We start from the raw sequence: 20,731 nt of genomic DNA on the forward strand, positions 1-20,731 counted from the left end.
AGAACTTTTACCCCACTTGCACTCACCACCATGCCTCTTTCCGCAGGTCTTACACGATCTCTTCTCCCACACTTTCTGTTTCTTATCCTTGGAGTTCCATAACTGAGTACCTGGTCGTTTAGCAGGAGTGACCCCTTTCTTCTCTTTCTCTTCGTCCCTTTCCACCTTATCATCCGCGGCCACGTCAGCATAGACCATTTCCGCGAGTCCAACAGCCGAATCAAAAGTAGCAGGTTGAATCGCCCTGACTAACATGCGGACCTTTTGGGGCAACCCCCTCACATAACATTTGATTCTCTTGACCTCAGTGTCAACCATGTCAGGCACCAACCTAGATAGTCGGTTGAACTCCGTGGTATACTCACGATGCGTCATCATACCGGCTTTTAAATTCTGGAACTTCATCTCCGTTCTTTCAACCTCGGCATCTGCGCAGAACTTCTTCATTACCAACTCTTTCAAATCTTCCCACCTCATCTCTTTGATCTCTTCACGGGTCTTCCTCTGCTCCACACTCTCCCACCAATACATAGCCTCATCTACGAATGACTGAGTAGCATAACCCACAGCTTGGTCGGGACGGCAGTCGCTAATGCGGATAACCTTGTCCATAGCGGTTATCCACTGGAGAGTAGCGATTGCGTCTCCTAAACCAGTCAGCTTAGGCGGGTCACAACCTTTGAAGGACTTATAGCTGCACCCACCTTGTCCTCCTCTCCTATCATCGACTTTCACAGACTTATCCCCACTCGAGGCCCCTCTTTCACCTTCCCCATCCTTTCTACCATCACCACCCGCCCCTTCAGCAGTTCGCTCACGGCTTCCAGCAGATCCTTCGGGATTCAGGTTCTTCACAGCAGCAACTACAGCCTGAACGATGGCTGCTTGAACTGCGGGGCTAAGTTGAACTTCTTCGTTGTTGTTCTGGTCTCCTCCAGCTGCGCTTCCTTCATCTTCGGTGTGGGAAGCTTCTTCTACCGAAGGTTGCCGGACATGACGAGGCCTGCCACGACGTCCAGCGCGACCCCCAGTTTCAACAAATTCTCCAGCTCCAGCCATTAGTATTCTAAAGGGGAAAACACAAACATCATCACCCAAGGAACTATCTAGTACAAGGATAGTAAGGCTAACAGGTAATAACAGTGGCCAGTTGTGATTAGCTGATCACGTTACTTTCCGTGTCCTATACACTTCCTTTTATGAGTCTATTTGTGCTGGTTCTACTTAAGCAGTTAGTCAATTCAAACAATCAATTATTCCTATCCGTACCATTCTCATATCTTTTCTTTGTCATTAACATATATCATTTAGTCATACCTTTCACCTTTACTGATCTTGCTTGAGCGACACATGGCATTCTTGAACTGGCATCTTCTTTCCTTTCTTACTTAAATCCCAATCTCTGTTCGAGTCTAAGCATGTAGGATGCTTAAATCTCTCGAACTTTGCTCTGATACCAACTTGTAAGGCCCCGTTACCGGTAACCCTACTTTCGTGTTGGATTTACTCATAAACACAGTTCTAAATATCAGAGTTAATTAAAAACTTTACGCGGAATATAAAACTTTCATAAAACATTACATATCAATTCATAATCATGTATTAAAACATTCCTCTTGTCTTTCAAAATCAAAACATAACTTATAAAACATATCAGCTCTTCAGATGCCAGGCTTTAGTCTTCTGCCATGTGTCCTCCACTCAAGCCAGCCGTCTCATCCTACTCACCTGCGTGCATACTAAAAGTCAGCTACGCTGAGTGAGTTCTAGTTAATCATACAATACCATACAATACCTTATTACATACATACGTACTTAACCTCATAACTTTCTTTCATACACACATAAGTACTCATACCTTCACTCTTACTTATATACTTTCTTTCTTACTTACATACTTTCTTTACATTCATAATCATACGTTTTAAAGAGCCTTTCGCCCTATAACCTCACAGATATTATAAGGGTCTGGTCCCTAACATCACAGATATTATAAGGGTCTGGTCCCTATCCTCACAGATATTGTAAGGGTCTGGTCCCTAACATCACAGATATTATAAGGGTCTGGTCCCTAACATCACAGATATTATAAGGGTCTGGTCCCTAACATCACAGATATTATAAGGGTCTGGTCCCTTGCTTTCGAATATTAGTAGGGTTCAGTTCCCTCTTCGTTACCATACAACCATGCATCATACCTCGAGTATCATTAGGGCTCGGTACCCTTTTCGTAACCATACAACCATACAACCGTCATTTCCTTCTTTTATTAACTTTATTACGTTCATACACATAAACATTCATATCATACTTGCCATATTTATAACGTTACAACCTGACAGTACGTGCAATATCCGAAGATCGTTCACGAACCATCAAGCAATCATTCATACATATCACATATATCACATATGGCTTTATAACGTTACAACCTGACAGTACGTGCAATATCCGAAGATCGTTCACGAACCATCAAGCAATCATTCATACATATCACATATATCACATATGGCATACACTTATCACTTAGGATAAATGTATTAACAACACATCAAGTATGCACACAGCCCCGAAAACATAACAAGGAATGGGGCTAGAAACTCACCTGGATCCTGTTACGCTCGCCGTTGATCGTAATTCCTTTCTTTAACTGGGCTCGGCTAACTGTATAATATTTACACATATCAATTAACTACTATTACTCTTATTGTGTTTCTATCTATATATGACCCACAACGAACGGGGGTCCGGGGGCAGCGCCCCTGGCAGCGGGGTTCTAGGGGCGGCAGCCCCTAGCGGGGTCCAAGGGGCAGAGCCCCTGGCTGGGGTTAAGCTGCCAGGTCAGCTTGGAAAAATTTTATTTTCGATAACTGCCTTAACACATTTTCCATTAGGTTTTTAATTTATTTTATAAACGAACTTCACTTCAGGCGAAGTTAAACCTTTGGCGAACTTGGCTTCAGGCGAAGTTATACCTTAGGCGAACTTGGCTTCAGGCGAAGTTGTACCTTAGGCGAACTTGGCTTCAGGCGAAGTTATACCTTAGGCGAACTTGGCTTCAGGCGAAGTTGTACCTTAGGCGAACTTGGCTTCAGGCGAAGTTATACCTTAGGCGAACTTGGCTTCAGGCGAAGTTAAACCTTAGGCGAACTTGGCTTCAGGCGAAGTTATACCTTAGGCGAACTTGGCTTCAGGCGAAGTTAAACCTTAGGCGAAGTTACGCTTGAAGGCGAAGTTACGCTTGAAGGCGAAGTTCATCAGGCGAACTTAATCTTGCAGGCGAAGTTATCGCGCTGCAGATCTGTTTGCCCATAACTCCTTCGTTTCTTAGCCAAATCACTCGATTTTGGTACCCACGGAATCGTATGATCGGCGCCTACAAATCCCAACCATCAAATCGGCCTAAAATCGACGTTTTAGGGGTCCGATTTGGGCAGTTTGGGTTTCGGGTCCGGTTAACCCATCCAATCCTAACCATTTACAGTAATAATAGATTTGTTGGATTGTTCTTACCTTACCAACTCAGATCTAACAACAAAATCTCGGGTTTCGGCTTCGAATCTAGATCGGTTAGTATGTGTGTGTTTTGAAGAGTGTGTGGAGTGTGTGTGGAGTTTGGTGAGAAATGAGATATTTTGGGATTTTGGGGGTATTTATATCCCTGAAATCCCATTCTCATTTATCCTATCTCAATTAATCCAAGTCCATGACCCGCTCCTACCCGATATTAATAATTAAAAACGCGAAATCACTAACATAACTTTCTTTATTCAACATTATAAATTTTAGGATGTTACAAGCTACCATGAAGGCATTGACTCCAAAGTGTCTCAAAGTCGATGAAGCAACAGGTAGTCAGCTCTGGCACAGGAGATTCGGACATGTGAATAACAAATCTTTGAGAACAATGGAGTACAAGCAGATGGTGAAAGGGCTTCCAAGTACGGCTGAGGCAACCAAGGAATGTGAAGTGTGTAATCTGGGAAAGCAACAAAAGGAGAACATTCCAAAGAAGAGCTTGTGGAGAGCATCCAACAAGCTAGAACTGATCCACACGGACTTGTGTGGACCTATCAGCCCGGCTTCTCCAAATGGAAAAAGGTATACCATGGTTTTAATTGATGATTTTCCAAGGAAGGGTTGGGTGTATTTCTTGTCTAAGAAAAATGAAGCACTTGATGTTTTCAAACAATTTAAAGCAAGAGTTGAAACTGAAACTGATTTCAAGATTAAATGTTTGAGAAGTGATCGAGGTGGGGAATTCACCTCAAAGGAATTTAATGAATTTTGTATTAAAGCTGGAATTAAGAGGCAACTGACTACGGCGTACACTCCGCAACAAAATGGTGTTGCGGAGCGGCGAAATAGAATGCTGATGAATATGGTTAGATGTCTTTTGCTAGAAAAAGATATGCCTAAATGTTTTTGGGCAGAACCTGCAAATTGGGCTTGCCATGTTATTAATAGATGTGCTACTACCTCACTTGAAGAAAAAGTCCCAGAAGAGGCCTGGTCTAATCGCAAACCCAGTGTAGACTACTTTAAAATTTTTGGTTGTATTGGGTATGTACTTATACCAAATCAACTAAGAAGTAAGTTAGATGACAGGAGCCAAAAGTGTATTTTTCTGGGAATTAGTGTCGAGTCAAAGGCTTATAAAATGTACAATCCAATAGAAAAGAATGTGGTGATAAGTAAAGATGTTGTCTTTGACGAAAGTGAAAGTTGGAATTGGAAAAGGGAAGAGTTTGGTAGTGGGGTGTTGATTGTACCAGATTTTGACTATACCGAAGATGAGGCTGTGAATACCTCAAACAACAATGTGGGTCCACAAGAATCCAATGTTGATGGGACAACACATGAAGAAGTCTTAAATGAAGCAAACCCTAATGTAGAAAGTGTACTACCCCAAAGCACAAGTGATGTTGATGTTACAAGAGAAAATAGGCATCACCATGAAAGTGGTGAAACCTTGACAGCCAGAAAAAGAACTAGGTCAGCTCCAAGATGGATGAGAGAGTATACAAGTGGGGAAGGTATGTCTGAAGATGAGTGTGATTTTGCTTTATACAGTACAACCGAAGATCCAGTAAACTTCGAAGAGGCAACAAAAGAAGCAAAGTGGGTTGAAGCGATGGAGAATGAAATGAGATCGATAGATCATAATTCCAATTGGGAGTTGGTTGATGTTCCATAGGGAGTAAAACCAATTGGTGTGAAGTGGGTTTTTAAGGCCAAGTTGAACGAAAAGGGTGAAGTCGATAAGTACAAGGCTCGTTTGGTGGTAAAGGGGTATGCTCAAAGGAAGGGAGTCGACTACAATGAAATCTACGCTCCCGTGGCCCGTTGGGATACCGTTCGAAGCATTCTAGCACTTGCTGCTCAATGTGGCTGGGTGATTTTCCAGCTTGATGTCAAGAGTGCGTTTTTGAACGGTGAGCTGAAAGAGATAGTGTACGTTGAACAACCACAAGGGTTTATCAAAAAGGGTGAAGAACATAAAGTTTGCAGATTGAAAAAGGCCTATGGGTTAAAACAGGCACCAAGGGCCTGGTTCAAGAGGATAGAAAGCTACTTCATTAGGGAAGGCTTCAAGAAAAGTCATTACGATCATACACTCTTCATAAAAAGGACCTCAAAAGGAATGGTGATTGTTAGTTTGTACGTGGATGATTTAATCTACACAGGCAATAACAAAGTAATGTGTGAGGATTTCAAACTATCCATGATGCATGAGTTTGAAATGGCCGATCTTGGCAAGATGAAGTTTTTTCTGGGAATAGAAGTAAACCAAGGTGTCAATGGAATAAGCATAAGTCAAAAGAAATATGCCAGAGAGATTTTAGAGAGATTCGACATACGGGAAGGAATAGTGTGAAGAATCCCATAGTGCCTAGTACCGTGGTCACAAAGGCTGGAGTTGGGAATAAAGTGAATGACACTGAGTATAAAAGTTTGGTGGGGAGGCTCATGTACCTAACGGTTACAATGCCAGATCTTATGTACTCGGTATGTTTCATGTCCAGGTTTATGTCTGATCCAAGGGAAGAACATATGCAGTTGGAAAAAGAATACTAAGGTATGTAAGGGGAACGTATGAGTATGGGCTGTTATATGAAAGGAATATCATTTCTAAGCTCCAGGTGTTCACCGATAGCGATTATGCAAGGGATGTGGAGGTCAGAAAGTGTACTTCTGGGTACACGTGTATTATGAGCAATGCAGCGGTCTGTTGGAGTTCCCGGAAGCAATAAATTGTTACACTCTCATCCACGGAGGCTGAATATGTTGCGGCTACATTGTGTGCTTGTCATGTCATGTGGTTAAAAGGGATGCTAGAAGATTTAAGTGATGAGAAGGTTGGAACAGTTGAAATTCAGTGTGATAACAGCTCTACAATCAAGCTATCAAAGAACCCGGTGATGCATAGGCGTACAAAACATATCGATGTCCGTTACCATTACTTGAGGGAGTTGGTGAATGATGGAGAAATCGACCTGTTGTTTTGTCCTACGAAAAATCAAATTGCTGATGTGATGACAAAGCCTGTGAAGTTGGATGTGTTTGAGAAGATGAGAAGAATGCTCGGTGTTCGTAATCTGGAAGAATTAAACTGAAGGGTAAACCCAACTTCAGTTTAAGGGAAGGTTTGTAATGGGTTTCTACTTAGTGTTTGGGTCTTGTGTGTAATAATGGTTGTGGCCCACGTGTTTTGTTTGTGTCTGCATGGGCTTATTAATAGGTGATATAATGATAAATATATATGTTTTCCTTGTATATTTTATTTAATATTTTAATTGTTTTTGTTCGTTTTTAGTCGAGATTTGTATACTACTAATGTTTTTATGTTTTGTAGGTTCCGGGATTTGATCGTGATGAAAAAGGGCGAAAAACGAGCTAAAACGAGCCGAAACGGAGATCCGGAACACATCAGGAAGGAACCGGATAGAGAACCGGTCAGACCGGTCCGGTCAGACCGGCCCCCATGGAGGAGCACGCCGCGCTGCGCCTAGGCAGAAGGCCAAAAGCCCTTGGCGCGGCGCCTAGGCGCATCTGGGCTAGATTATTTTCGTTTTTGCATCTTGTCGGGCTTTGTTTTGGGTATTTAAACACCTTTAACTTAATCCTGACATAACCTTAAGCCACCAGCCAATTTTGGGAGTTCTTGGAGCATATTTTCGAGTCTCGTGGTGATTTTGAAGGCAAGAGGACAGCCGGTGAAGACTTATACGTTCACGTTTAGATATTACGGGTTTTATCGCCTTTAATCCTTCGTTCTTTAGATTTTCACCATGTTTTCTTATTTACTTGTTTCGTTTGATTTAAACTTTAAGATGATAGGCTAAATTTCCTAAACTACCTAGGTCGTGATGAACCTTAGTTCGGTTTGATTTTTATTTGGATTTTCGTTTCGTTATGGATTTTATGTTCTAAGTAAATTGTTAAGTTTGAATTGGTTAATGCGTGATTACTTGGTTTTGTTTACTTGAATTTATTGTTTCACATTGCCCTTGTTGATTGTTTCATAGGATAAGGTTTTTTTAGGTCATTTACTGTGTGTTCTTGACTAGTTTGTAATTAATATCGATTAAAATCATAGAAGCAATAAAATCAAGTAAATAGATAAAAGTCTAAAAAGTTGTAAAGTGATAGGCTATTAATAGATCTTTGCTTGTCGGGATTGCTAGATTTAGTTCTTCGTAAGGAGTCCGTCTAGATTTGATTGTCAGCTTAGTATATTAAATTAATTGAGTCTGCTTTGCTATCTTTTGAATTCCACGCTGTAAGGTAGGTTTTCGTCATAAAAGATACTTAGACATAAGCGATTAAATAACCGTAAGGAAGTTTAATATAAAACTGGTGAGTCTTAAAACTTGTTAGAAATCCATAGGCGTCTTCTTGAAGTTCAAGGGTCCTGTTCGGGTTTTCTGTCAAGGGTCTATTTATGATCCTGGTTCCATAACTTGCATTTTTTCATTTAAATTAATAACCGTAACTTTGGGGATTCTGGCCTGGGTAGTTATTTTCATCATCTGAATTAATTCAAGTTTTCTAAATTATTGATTAGTTAAAATTAATTAGGTTTAAGTTTTATTTAATTAATTAATAAGTAATGATTATGTTTTATTATTATTTTAATAATTAGGGTTTGTTCTTATTAGTTTAATATTAGTTTAATTAAGTAATTATTAATTAATTAGTTTTAAAACCCCCCAAATATTATTATTAAATAGTCGTGTCTTGTAGTTGAGTCTAAGTTGCTAGTTTCGTAATTTAAAGAGTCTCGTGGGTTCGATATCCGGACTTACTTAGCTGTACTAGAGTCGACCGGTTCACTTGCCGGTTAGTAGTTTTAGTTAAGTTAAGAGTCTAGAATTATTACTTGTGTCTAGATTAGCTTATTTTAGTTAATAAATATTATAACTACTTTTAACACATCAATAGGTCTATATTTCAGTTATCGTATTTTAAGGTTGAGTCTGTTATGGCTTGTTAATCAAGTCTAGTTTACCAAGTCTTTAGGTTGTTTTGTTAGTGGTAAACGTATCCTGGTTTGTGGGTACACGTAGGTTTCAGTTGTTTTTCTTTGTAAGCTATAACTAGCAGTTTGAAGTTTAATGAAAGTATCAGAAAATTGCATCAAAGTGTGTGATACCGATCATTTTGCACACACTATGATTAATGTGTCGAATACGGAATGGTTTATTATTGAGGGTGGGGGAGTTGTCATCTCATCTCAATCCATCTTTCACATATTATTTCTTTAACATTAGAATCACGTCAGATTTCCTCCATCTCATCCCAATCCATCTTTTAGATACGGAAATAATCTTCTTATATTACCCATTTTATGTAATTAAAATTACAAAAAACAAAATCTAAATTAACACCACTTTTATAAATTGAAAATTCACTAATAAAATAAAAGTTACGTCATTTAGAAATTTAATAAAAATACCATAAAACATAAAATGTGTTTTGTACTGACGAGGGTATCGACAACGTTGTTCTCCGACACATTCATTCAACCCGTTGCTAAATCTACTTCATCAACATTGGTCCATGTTCTCGTTCGTACTCTAGGTGACACTTGTTTGTAAAAAAGAAAGAATGCAATTTTGAGAGAGATATATGCGTTTTGAATGAATACATAAGAGGAGATGGATTTTTTGTATGAAAAAGTGTTGAATGAATGGTTAAACATATAGGTTAAAAATGATTTTTTTTTACTTTTAAAGTTTGACAGTTGAACGGTCAAATTACCGTTGAAATTCAAAGAATGGCTCGGGACAATCAGCATGGTGAACCTGATTCGGGCTGTGTTTTTTGGGGCCCAAGAGACACGAGGTAGTGTTCCTGATAATCCCAAGACCAGCCTACCCAAAGACCACTCTCCCCACACCCTTATACATTGCGCTAGAAATAAGTTTAATTGCACACCAATTTGAGGTAATACAATACTTTGAAAGTTGTACAAGGAAATTATGATTCAGGAGTTTTGGGTTAAAATGGTGTGAAGTGGATTCCCAACCTATGCATGGTAAACTATCATAACATGTTAAAACTTCGGCACCCTTCCAAGTACTATATGATTATGTGTTTATTCTTAATGGTCTGTGAAGAAACACTAAGTGACCCGGGGCAGATTATAGATAATCTGGGGGTTAAGTAATGTTTCCCACGAGGATGAGGTCCAGCAGAGAAGGTTGTTCTTCAAGGGACCTGCAAAACAGACACCGTAAACTCGTCACTGAGAAGGGGGGGTTCCTCCTTGTGACCACCCTCCGGCGTGAGAATCAGACTAGATTGCTCTGAATATAAGTGTATATTAAGAGATTGCTAGATAAGATTGAGATATCAGATGATGTCCTTACCATTCCAAGGTGTTGGAGTATTTATAGCCGAATGTAGGTTTCCTAGAAGGTACAGCCGGCTGAATAGTATTCCTGTTCCACAAACAGTGGACTACGCACAGGCCATGCTGGTTGGTGGATAGGTTACGGCCGACAGTAATAAGGTCGGCTGTACACTGTTCCTTTACTGCCGGCTACGCACTGTTCCACCAACTGTAGGCTGCGCACGTCCCATCGTAAGGGTTGGTGAGTAGGCAGCGGCTAATAGTGACAAACAGTACTAGAGGGTGCTCCTCCTCGTACTGTTGTCGGTGAGCTGTCACCCTGTGATTGGTTCATGGGCTGTTCTGGTCAAATCGTCTGTTCTGCCCATACCTTAGTAGGTATAGTACAAAAGATCTTCCAGAAGCATACGGACTGGCTCATTTAGGCGGGAGTATTCCCGCCTTGCTCATTCCTTCATGTGACTACTGAAGTAGCTAGTGCCTTGTGCGTGTAGCCTTGCTGTTAGTGCGGGTAGCCTTCCCTGATGGCTTGTATCCGCAACTGCGGGAACAGGCGGGGTACTTCACCATTGGGAGGCTTTCCCTGCGGGTACAGCTGGCGTACTGCGCGTAAGGTTCTCTGAGCATGGTGAGTCCTGCTGGAGCAGTTGGTCGTTGCGCAGACGTCCTTGTTCAAGGTGAGTCTTGCGGGTCCAACTGGGCTCTGCTGGGACCTACCTCTTCATTGCACACCAATTTGAGGTAATACAATACTTTGAAAGTTGTACAAGGAAATTATGATTCAGGAGTTTTGGGTTAAAATGGTGTGAAGTGGATTCCCAACCTATGCATGGTAAACTATCATAACATGTTAAAACTTCGGCACCCTTCCAAGTACTATATGATTATGTGTTTATTCTTAATGGTCTGCTACTGCACATAGGGTTATTGGATTCAAATACTTCCAACTTTCACCATTTGGCCGTCAACACTTTCAATTAAAGAAACATAAAACACTACTCTGAACTTTCACCTTATTTTCTTTTGCCACTCCCAAACTAACGGAAGACCAACTCATTGATGATGTGACATCAATAAAAATAAGGAGTGTTGGTTTGGGAGTGACAGAAGAAAATACTGTGAAAGTTGAGAATTGTGTGTAATATTTCTTTAGTTGGGAATACTGTCGTCCAAAGGGTGAAAATTGACAGTATTTAAATCTAATAACTAATGTGTCTGTAATAATGTTATAAACTTCATCTTTCAATCAAGTTTAAAAATCAATATGCGTATATTAGCTCCAATTTTAATTTTTTGTTAAGTTCATTGGAAATTTTACTTATTGATTTAGGGAATTAGGGCTTGAATTATGGAGAAAGTTGGTTATTTTTGTTTCGGTTTGAAGGACAAATCACATGTATATTCTAACTTCTTTTAGTTATGTCCATTTCATATCTTACATATTACACATTATTGATATCATAATTTGAAATATGGAAGTGACTTCTTTCATGTAATATAGCATGTTGCCCTGAAGAAGGATTGGAGTGATTTTCCTTCGGTCCATAAACGCAAGAATCGCGAGACGGCAGACATCGGCCAATGAGGCTAGTAGGGCCCTAGTCCTGTAACCATTTAGAAGGGGCAATGATAATTCCTAACTGAGAAGTCACCACGAGCATAACAATCTTATTGGAACTTGAAAGAGAAGTGAATTTGTGAATGCCTAACTGAACGTTCAAGATTGGATTCAGAAGCTGAGGCGACCGGAAGGGAGGCGAGCGAATCACCAAAATTATTTTTTACATCACATTACTTTTTGGTTATTGTTGTGAAAAAATGGTACGAGAGTACACATAGTTTTTATACATCAAACCGTGAATTAAATTTGTAAATGATATCCCTTTATAAATGTGTTGTGCGTTTAAATCCTTACAAGTGTAAGATACATGAGAAATTTTGCCGTTCTAAAAAAACGAAAATGAAGGGTTTATATGGGCACTCATGATATAAATTAATTTGTAAGTAAATTAACAAGGGGGGTCGCTAGAGTTGCATAGAATTTGGCCCCCATGAACCTAAGGATGTCAGCATGTCATTGAGATTTTGACTATCCAATCACCTACCATTGATTTTGTTTCACTATTATTGCTACAATTCTATGATTACATCCTTGATTCAAATTCACATTCATCACTTTATTGTTCAAATCTTTATTCTTGACCATTTTGAAAGAAAAAATGATTAGATAAAACACAAAGTTCATACATAATTAACGTGATTTAAGGAGAGAAAGATATTGATTAATAGTGGTTAAGGGTCATGTTTATGTCTTAAGTACATAGTATTACTTATTTACTTAAACCGATGGGTGTGTGTGGGGAACCTAAGCATAGCTGATGTGGCATGGAACACCGCTCCAATGTGCGTGTGCGAGTAGAACCATGCCCCTGGCCCCCCTTGGCTCCGTATGTGAGTGGTGTGGAAACGATTAGGCGTCTACGTGGTAATACGTTTCACATCCCATGAACCACACCGCATACCCCATAGTCTTAGTTCACATCATTTTTTTAAAGTTATTTTTGAATATATGTGTAGATTTTTTAATTCTTACCTTTTTTCACACTAGATTTTAGGGGTATTCCTAAGTCAAAGACCGAACCCGGTGTAGATCAGACTAGTTAGGTCTTGAACGCTTACAGTCAGGATTACGCTTAGAAGGTCCACTGACCTTTTCTATTTCGAGGTGAGCCATAAAGGTGGGGATGGTAGCTAAACAAGTACTGTTTTAATACATGAAGAATAGTGTTCATGAAAATAGTTTTTTTTTTTATTTATTTAAAAATATATTATAAAGTAGATATAATATATATAAAACCACTTTTAAAACGTAAAAGACTACAACTACTTAAAAATTGCATGCCTTTTTAAGTGCTTAAAATTTAGTTTTTTGACCTGATGAAATATAACCGAAAATATAATTTATATATGTACTAGAAACATTTGGTTAAAATCAAATACCGAGAATATAAATGAGAATCTGAATGATTATGCAGGAGAATGGGAATCTAAATGATTACTCATAACACATCATACATATCAAATCTATATTTTTACCATCCACGATTTTTATCATGCAATTGTTGGGAAATTATTGAGAAAAGAAGTTTGAAACTAGACGAAAATAAATAGTTGTACATGCATGTATAAATACCACGTGATATGATGTACACAAAGAATCACGTAACATGTTAATTTTTAAATGCTTAATTTTATAATGTATTTTCTTTAAAAGTATTAACATATGAAAATGTTATAATGGTTTGACTATTTTAATGTCGTCATTACCTTCTTTGTTTAACTATGAAGAGATGTAACATCCTAAAAGTTGTCAGTTATGACAACTTTAAAAGTTGGAGGGCCAATTGGTAATCATGCTAAAGTTAAAGTCCATGGTTTAAATTGAAAATAGACAACTTTTAGTTTAGATGAACCGTCTAAAAGGTTTGCGACGGGCCGTATTAGAGCACCCACAACGAGGCTCCGGTTGTTCTTATGTGGCCGCCTTGTTGGAAGAGAGAGGGATAGAGAGAGAGAGATTGAAGTCCGACAGAGCAAGCTTCTTCGTCCGACTGGTGTGACGGGAAGGAGTGAGAGAAATAAATAAAAAAGGAGGAGAGAGGTAGGCTGTGGCGGTGACATAGCAGTTCGGTTTCGCCGACACTATGGGCGCTCTTTTGACTTGGGTTAAAACTGAAAATAGGTAACTTAAGTCAATATGGTTAATTGAAGAGGTAGGTCCCAGCAGAGCCCAGTTGGACCCGCAAGACTCACCTCAAAGAGGGACGTCTGCGCAAAGGCTAAACTCGCAAGACTCACCTTGAAGAGAGACGTCTGCGCAGAAACCAACTGGATCCGCAGGACCCACCATGCTCAGAGACGTGACGTCCTTACGCGCTGTACGCAAGCTGTTCCCGCAGGAAAAGCCTCCCAATGGTCGACGTACTCCGCCTGTTCCCGCAGTAACGGATACTAGCCATCAGGGAAGGCTACCCGCGCAGCAAGGCTACACGCACAAGGCACTTAACTCTTAAATAATTCAGTAATGTCACCTGAAGAAGGAGTGAGCAAGCCGGGAACACTCCCGCCCAAAGCCGGGAATACTCCCGCCCAAATGAGCCAGTCCGTACGCTACTGGAGGACCTTTTGTACTGTACCTGACGAGGTATGGACAAAAGGTCTGACCAAAGCAGCGACAGCTCACTGTGACAAAGGAATAGTACACAGCCGGCCTGGTCACTATCAGCCGCTGCCTACTCACCAACCCCTGTCACTATTAGCCGCTGCCTACTCACCAACCTGTCGTAGCACGTGCATAGCCTGCAGTTGGTGGAAAAGAATAGTACACAGCCGGCCTGGTCACTATCAGCCGCTGCCTACCCACCAACTACCAGCATGGCATGTGCGTAGCCCACAGTTGGCAGAACAGGAATACTATTCAGCCGGCTGTACCTTCTTGGAAACCTACCTTCGGCTATAAATACTCCAACACCTTGGAATGGTATTGACACATTACATTATCTTACATTATCTGATATCTCATTATCTTATCTTCTCTAGCAATCTCTTAATATACACTTATATTCAAGAGCAATCTAGTCTGATTCTCACGCCGGAGGGTGGTCACAAGGAGGTACCCCCCCTTCTCAGTGACGAGCTCACGGTGTCTGTTTTGCAGGTCATCAGAAGAACCATCTTTGTCGGACCTAACCCCTCGTGGGAAACATCTATTTAACCCCCAGATTATCCGTAATCTGCCTGGGGTCTATTAGTGTTTCTTCATTAATGAAACCATTCTAGCGCCTTGACGTAAGAGCACCCACAACAAGCTACATTCTCTAAGATTTGAATGATATGACATGAGGCAAACTAGATGCTCGTATACTCCACCCATTATGGAGCAAAGTCTATAAGTTAAAGTTTGTTTTTGCAAACTTAATTCAAACCTCAACGGTGACCCCAAAGTCATCCCCTCTCACATAGTCACATACTTATATACATATATACTTTTAATAATTTTTATAAGGTTTGTGTATGTTTATTGCTGTGAAATAAAATAAGGTTTTAATAATAAAACTGATATGACGGTTTATAAGGTTTATCGTTGTGAAGGCTACGATGTTTGTTAGTTAAAGTTAGAAACAAGTACACGTAGCCATGAGAGAATCTGCAAGCAAATAACCACGAACCAATAATATTATGTACTTTTTTATAGTGTTTGACTGATATTGTATGAACTTCATATGCATCTTTAGTATTCTAGGAGATAGCATCCAAGCATGGATGCGTGTGGTGGAAGAAGCCGCAAAGGATGGCATCTTTCTTCTCAAAGATCATTCATCAGATACCATGTAATTAATCTAGCATCACCCACCAATATCCTTCTGCCACGTGTACATTAACCCTCGTCCCCCATGCTCCGGGTGACCCATGGACGTTGAGGAACCGGAGCCACCCGCCATCCTTTATGGGCCCACTTCCCCACAACTTTCACTTCACTTACCGGATATATTAACTTATTTTATATACTAGTTTACGGGTCTTTTTGATGGACTGCTTAATTATTTCTTTTTATTATAATATCTTTTTATATAAATAGCTATTATACATTTATTTATCTTTTTTCAAACGACAAGTTAGTTTACTCATGATAATACCACATCAGTTCTCCATAAAACTCGCTTACTCGAACACTTGACCTTTAAGATAGGGATATTTGTATGTAAATAATACTATACAAATTTCTACCACAAGACTCGAATCTCCACCGAGGAGTATATATTTAAGTAAAATTATCATTTTGGTATAGCTATAACAGTATGCATGAATGTCCTTTTTCAGTATTGCTAGTAAATTTTAATGAGATATTTACGGTCTTAAAATTCCTTTTTCTTAGTGACCAATATTTTCTTATGTATTTTCATTTAAAATATGGTTGCATTTAATTATTTTTAATATGTCTCATATAATTTTGGATAGTTTGTTTTGATATCTTATTTTTATCTATAATTTGATTTTTTTTATTATTTAACAAAACAAGACGTATCTGATGTAAAATATGTTGACAATACCACTTGGCTGTAGATTTATAACGGTATTGCCGAGTTCATATACATTTAAAGTTACAAGAGAACAAAAATATAACTTAGATTAAAAGAGTCTAAGAAAAAGTATGGGAAACAAAGCATTCACCAGATGAAGTCTAGGGTTGAAAGGGTTGCGTGAGAAGTCAGGAACACCATCACGACTGCCACCATCATGTTTGATGGGATCATTTGGTATCACTTCCGAGTACAAACCCGCTCTAGATGAGAGGAAAATAAGGAGAAAGGGAGCTGATTGTCTTGGGAAAGGTGGGGTGTTCAAAAGATGAGATGGAACACTACCACAAGTGTCAAGTAGTATGAGTTCGTTTGACTCACACGGGTTGGGATAAGGTGGCTACATCCTATTGATTGATGACAAGGTTCACAAGATGAGTTCTTTGAACGCTCCATTCTCCTTGGCCCCTTACATCAAAAGGTGCATTCGGTAATTTTAGGATTGTAAATAGCAAAGCCCATTTCATATGTCATATATATATATATCAACCTTTTTCCAGGTTAAATCATGGACTAAATAGTAAACACCAAAAGAAAAAAAAAACCCACAACTCTTTGAAAATAGATCTATCAAATCATAAAGTGTTCCATTATAACTTTATAAAAACAATAAAAGAGAAAATAAAAAGTGGCGTGAATCATGATATTATTGATAGCAATATATTACATAAGACTAACAAAATTTATAAATTTTAAATTTAAATTAATCATACCGTTACTTTATCCAAGTATATTTAATAATATATATATATATTCATGACTATCGTTTTTTTGGAACGACCAACAAACATAAAATGATTAGGTACTCTGTACGGGATGACTTAATGGCTAAAGGCCACCGTCAGCTGGCCAACCTAGCCTTACGGAACCATTAAGTGCCTCTAAGTTATCTCCAGTTACAGGGAAAACCACCCGCCCAAAGGCCCACTTGTGGTAAAACTCGGATGCCCTTAGAATCGAACTGAAAATCACAAAGATCTTAATATTAATTCATTGAACCACCCATGTCCCCCAAAATATTACAAGTGAGAATTAAGTTTGAGTCTTTATTGAGAAACCCAAACTCCCTACCATTACACCAGGTAATGGCAAATAAAGGGGTAATGTTGGGATTTGATGATAGGCGTATGAGTACACTATACACAACATTATTAATCTTATAGAAAACTAACATTATGAGCTCGGAAATTGATAATTTGAAACAGAAAAGAAATAAAGTGGTAGTGTTGGGATTTGATGATAGAAAAGGGGCAGTCTATCCAATATTTTTATAAAAAAAATAAAAAAATAAAGAAATAATGTGAGTGTTGGGCAGGACATACCCACGTGGCAGTCATGTCACAAAAGGGCCCACGGCCCATGGCCACTACATTCGATGGGCTTTGGTTTGTTTCTCTCTCATCTATCTATCTTATTTAATTAATTTATTTATATTTATTCCGGCCACTTGTGTCAGAGTCCGGCTCCTTCTATATATACTTATACCAACCCACCCCCACCCCCCCCTACCCCCCCTACTTATCCTTAGTAAGCAAAAAGAGTAAAAAGATATCACTTTGACGTACCAAAAGGTCTTTTTACATCAAATTAGAGAAGCAATCCCATTTTGGGTTGGGTTTTCATAGGACCTTCGGTTTGGCATGTGTTTGTACAATCCTACTTCTACCTAACATCCCTTAATATTATTATTATTATCATCATTATTATTAACACCACCATGAGTTCCCAGTTACCAAACACCCTACAACAACAACAACAATGTTTTTTCAACCAAGATGTTATTAGTGATCATATGTTCACAACCCATGTAGTGAAACCGGACCCCGGTATGGACGCGTATTGGGCCGGGCTAGACTCGGGTGCATTTAGTGATCAATTGAGTAATTATGGTTACATGAATATTCCAAACACGGGTTTGGAGTCTGATCAAGCATTGTTTCAACAAGGGAATTTAAATTCCGCTTCGGTTTCGGTTTCGGTTTCGCCTAAGAAGAGAAAGAGTCAAAGTCCACAGGTTTATTTTTTTATTTTATTTTATGCTGTTTTAATGTTAAGTTTCCTAAAAAGGACATAACTATAAGTTTTATTAATGTTTATTAATATTCATGTTTGATGTGTGACACTTTCAGGTTGTTACTGATAAGGAAAAGAAAGTAAAAGGGTGTTGTGATGGAGATTCTAAAATCACACATCAAAATAGTAGCAGCAAAGAAGCTTCTAACAACACTTCTTCTAAGGACAAGTCTAAGGTCTCCGAGGTTCAAAAACCGGATTATATTCATGTTCGGGCACGTCGCGGTCAAGCCACTGATAGTCATAGCCTAGCTGAAAGAGTACGTGACACAAATAACGGTTAAAATTTAATTATTTGTTTTGCTAAAAGATTAATGATTGTGATATTAAATAGGTGAGAAGGGAGAAAATTAGTGAGAGAATGAAGTACCTGCAGGATTTGGTACCTGGCTGTAATAAGATTACAGGGAAAGCTGGAATGCTTGATGAAATAATTAACTATGTTCAATCTCTCCAAAAACAAGTAGAGGTAATTAACACTTCAAATAATATGTTAATATATTAATATATCTTTTTATTAATATTTTTATTCGAAAAAATTACCAAAATAGCCATTTTAACCATTCACTTTGACAAAATGTCGTTTCGTTTTTTGGTTAAGAAAATGACTTCAAATGGCACATGCCGCGTTATTTTTTATTGGTAATTTTAAAAAAAGTTACGGTTATTTTGTTAATTATTTCGGACAAAATGGTTATTTTGATGATTTTCGCTTTTATATTAGATATTACTATTACTATTTCATGAGTTACCACCATTTATAGAATTAATAAATAATATACTGAACATTTGTATAATTTGGACTCTTTACAGTTTCTGTCCATGAAGCTTGCTACAATTAATCCAGAGCAAGATTTCAACTTCGATAATATACTCGCGAAAGAGGTGAGAAGATCGATAATTGAGTTTTGTAGGAATTTTAAGTCATTAGTAATATTAATAATAATGGAATTTATGGTGTTACTGTCATCAGATATTTCAATCCTCAACAAGTGACTTTCCAGCACTCGGGTGTTCTTCGGCTAATTCCGCATATTTTCAGTTAAATTCATTGGATCAAATGGTTTCATATTGCGGACTAGACATGGGAATTAACTCAGCAGAAATGGCAATAAGAAGAAGCATTAGTGCTCCATTATCGGTCCCGGAAACATATATCGATTCATCTTGTTTCAATGTAATTAATTTCTTCCCATTCTTTCAATTGTAACTTTTGTTGACTGTAAAAATTAAGTCAAATACATTATACATGTACTTTTGCATATGTCAATCAACTGTAACTTTATTTTTTTTGTTACAGCAACTCCAGTCAACTGTTAATTGGGATGCTGATTTACAGAATCTGTACAAAATGGGATATGAACAAGAAACATTGATACCATTTCAACCACATCAATTTACAGGTAAAGTGAACTGAACTAAAAATCTTAAAAGTCATGATAAAATGATACCAATACTAGTCTACTGCTAACAAGATAGTGACCATAGAGAGAGACCCACAAAAGTTGGAATGATTTTATAAAAGAATAAATGGGTCCAAAGCTCAATAGCCAATAAAGTTGCACAGTAGGTATCTTTCTTTATCCCTGTCTTCCACCAAAAATGATCAAAACATTTGGTACTTTAAATAACCATAAGTTACCCATTTTCATTTTTTTAGAAAAAAAAACTACTTAAAAGATAATGCACTTATTCAAGAAGTTGATTCATCTAGGGTTCATCTAGATCACTATCTAACACTTTATTTGCTAACTTAAAATGGATCCGAACGAGTGAACACCACTTGACCCAGCCCGCCAGTTTTGTCAGACTTATAGATTTTTGGTATTAGGGTTTATTTGTGTTTAGCCCACGAGCCAAGTTAGGTTTATCTAAGGTTTGTTTATGGTTATTTCCTAATATATTGAGGGTTTTCCTCTATTGAAGTTACGAGATTCGGTTAAAATGTAGTTTGTTATTTTTACATGATAAAGCAATATAACCTAAAGGAATATTACTTTTGTATGTTTTTCAGGTTCAAATGAAGGAATCAATATGAAGACAGAGACATGATTATTGGAAGGAAGTTGATTTATGTATCGAGTTGAAATGTTACCGATCCTTATTCTTTATGAATTGTGCAAGTATATATATCGTTTATGCAAGTACGGATACTGGCATTGTAGGAGCAATAACTAGAATATAGAATGTATATTACAAACAAGATTTCCACCTTATGTTGCAGAATATATTATGATATAGATAAGGTTTTTCCATATTTAATACATCAAGATCAAAGTCCAAAGATGGAAACACAGGCAGGGATAGACGTGTACAAAAAAACCGGTTCCGGAACCTAACCGGTGGAACCGAACCGGAACCGGTTCCAGTTCCAACCCGGTTGGAACAATACCCGGTTTGGGTATTTTTGTACCCGAAAATCGGGACCGGTTCTACTATATATATTTCAGTACCGGTTCCAACCCGGTTCCTACCCGGTTCTTATTTGGAACCGGTTCGGGTCGTACCCGGAAAAACCGGTTCCACCGGGTTTTTTTCAAGGGTCAAACAAAAAGTCAAACTAGCCGTTGGAACCGGTTTTTTAGACACCAAGTAGCCGTTGGAACCGGTTCCAACGGTAATATAGCCGTTGGAACCGGTTTTTGAGGCAATATATCCG

The 20,731-nt window shown here is 38.5% G+C and overlaps 1 protein-coding gene across 1 annotated transcript; it reads left to right on the forward strand.

Moving 5' to 3' along the window:
* The first annotated feature begins 17,484 nt into the window (after positions 1 to 17,484).
* Positions 17,485 to 20,334, forward strand: LOC143550839 (transcription factor bHLH63-like). Its single transcript, XM_077041422.1, has 7 exons — positions 17,485 to 18,013; positions 18,129 to 18,332; positions 18,407 to 18,541; positions 18,886 to 18,957; positions 19,046 to 19,249; positions 19,373 to 19,475; positions 20,087 to 20,334. The coding sequence occupies exons 1-7, from the start codon at positions 17,717 to 17,719 to the stop codon at positions 20,122 to 20,124; spliced, it is 1,053 nt and encodes a 350-aa protein (XP_076897537.1). The 5' UTR covers positions 17,485 to 17,716; the 3' UTR covers positions 20,125 to 20,334.
* The last annotated feature ends 397 nt before the right edge of the window (positions 20,335 to 20,731 follow it).

Source organism: Bidens hawaiensis, unplaced genomic scaffold, assembly GCF_021521415.1.
Source record: "Bidens hawaiensis isolate Kalapana, Puna unplaced genomic scaffold, B.hawaiensis_p1.1 tig00016189_1, whole genome shotgun sequence".
Classification (NCBI taxonomy): Eukaryota; Viridiplantae; Streptophyta; class Magnoliopsida; order Asterales; family Asteraceae; genus Bidens; species Bidens hawaiensis.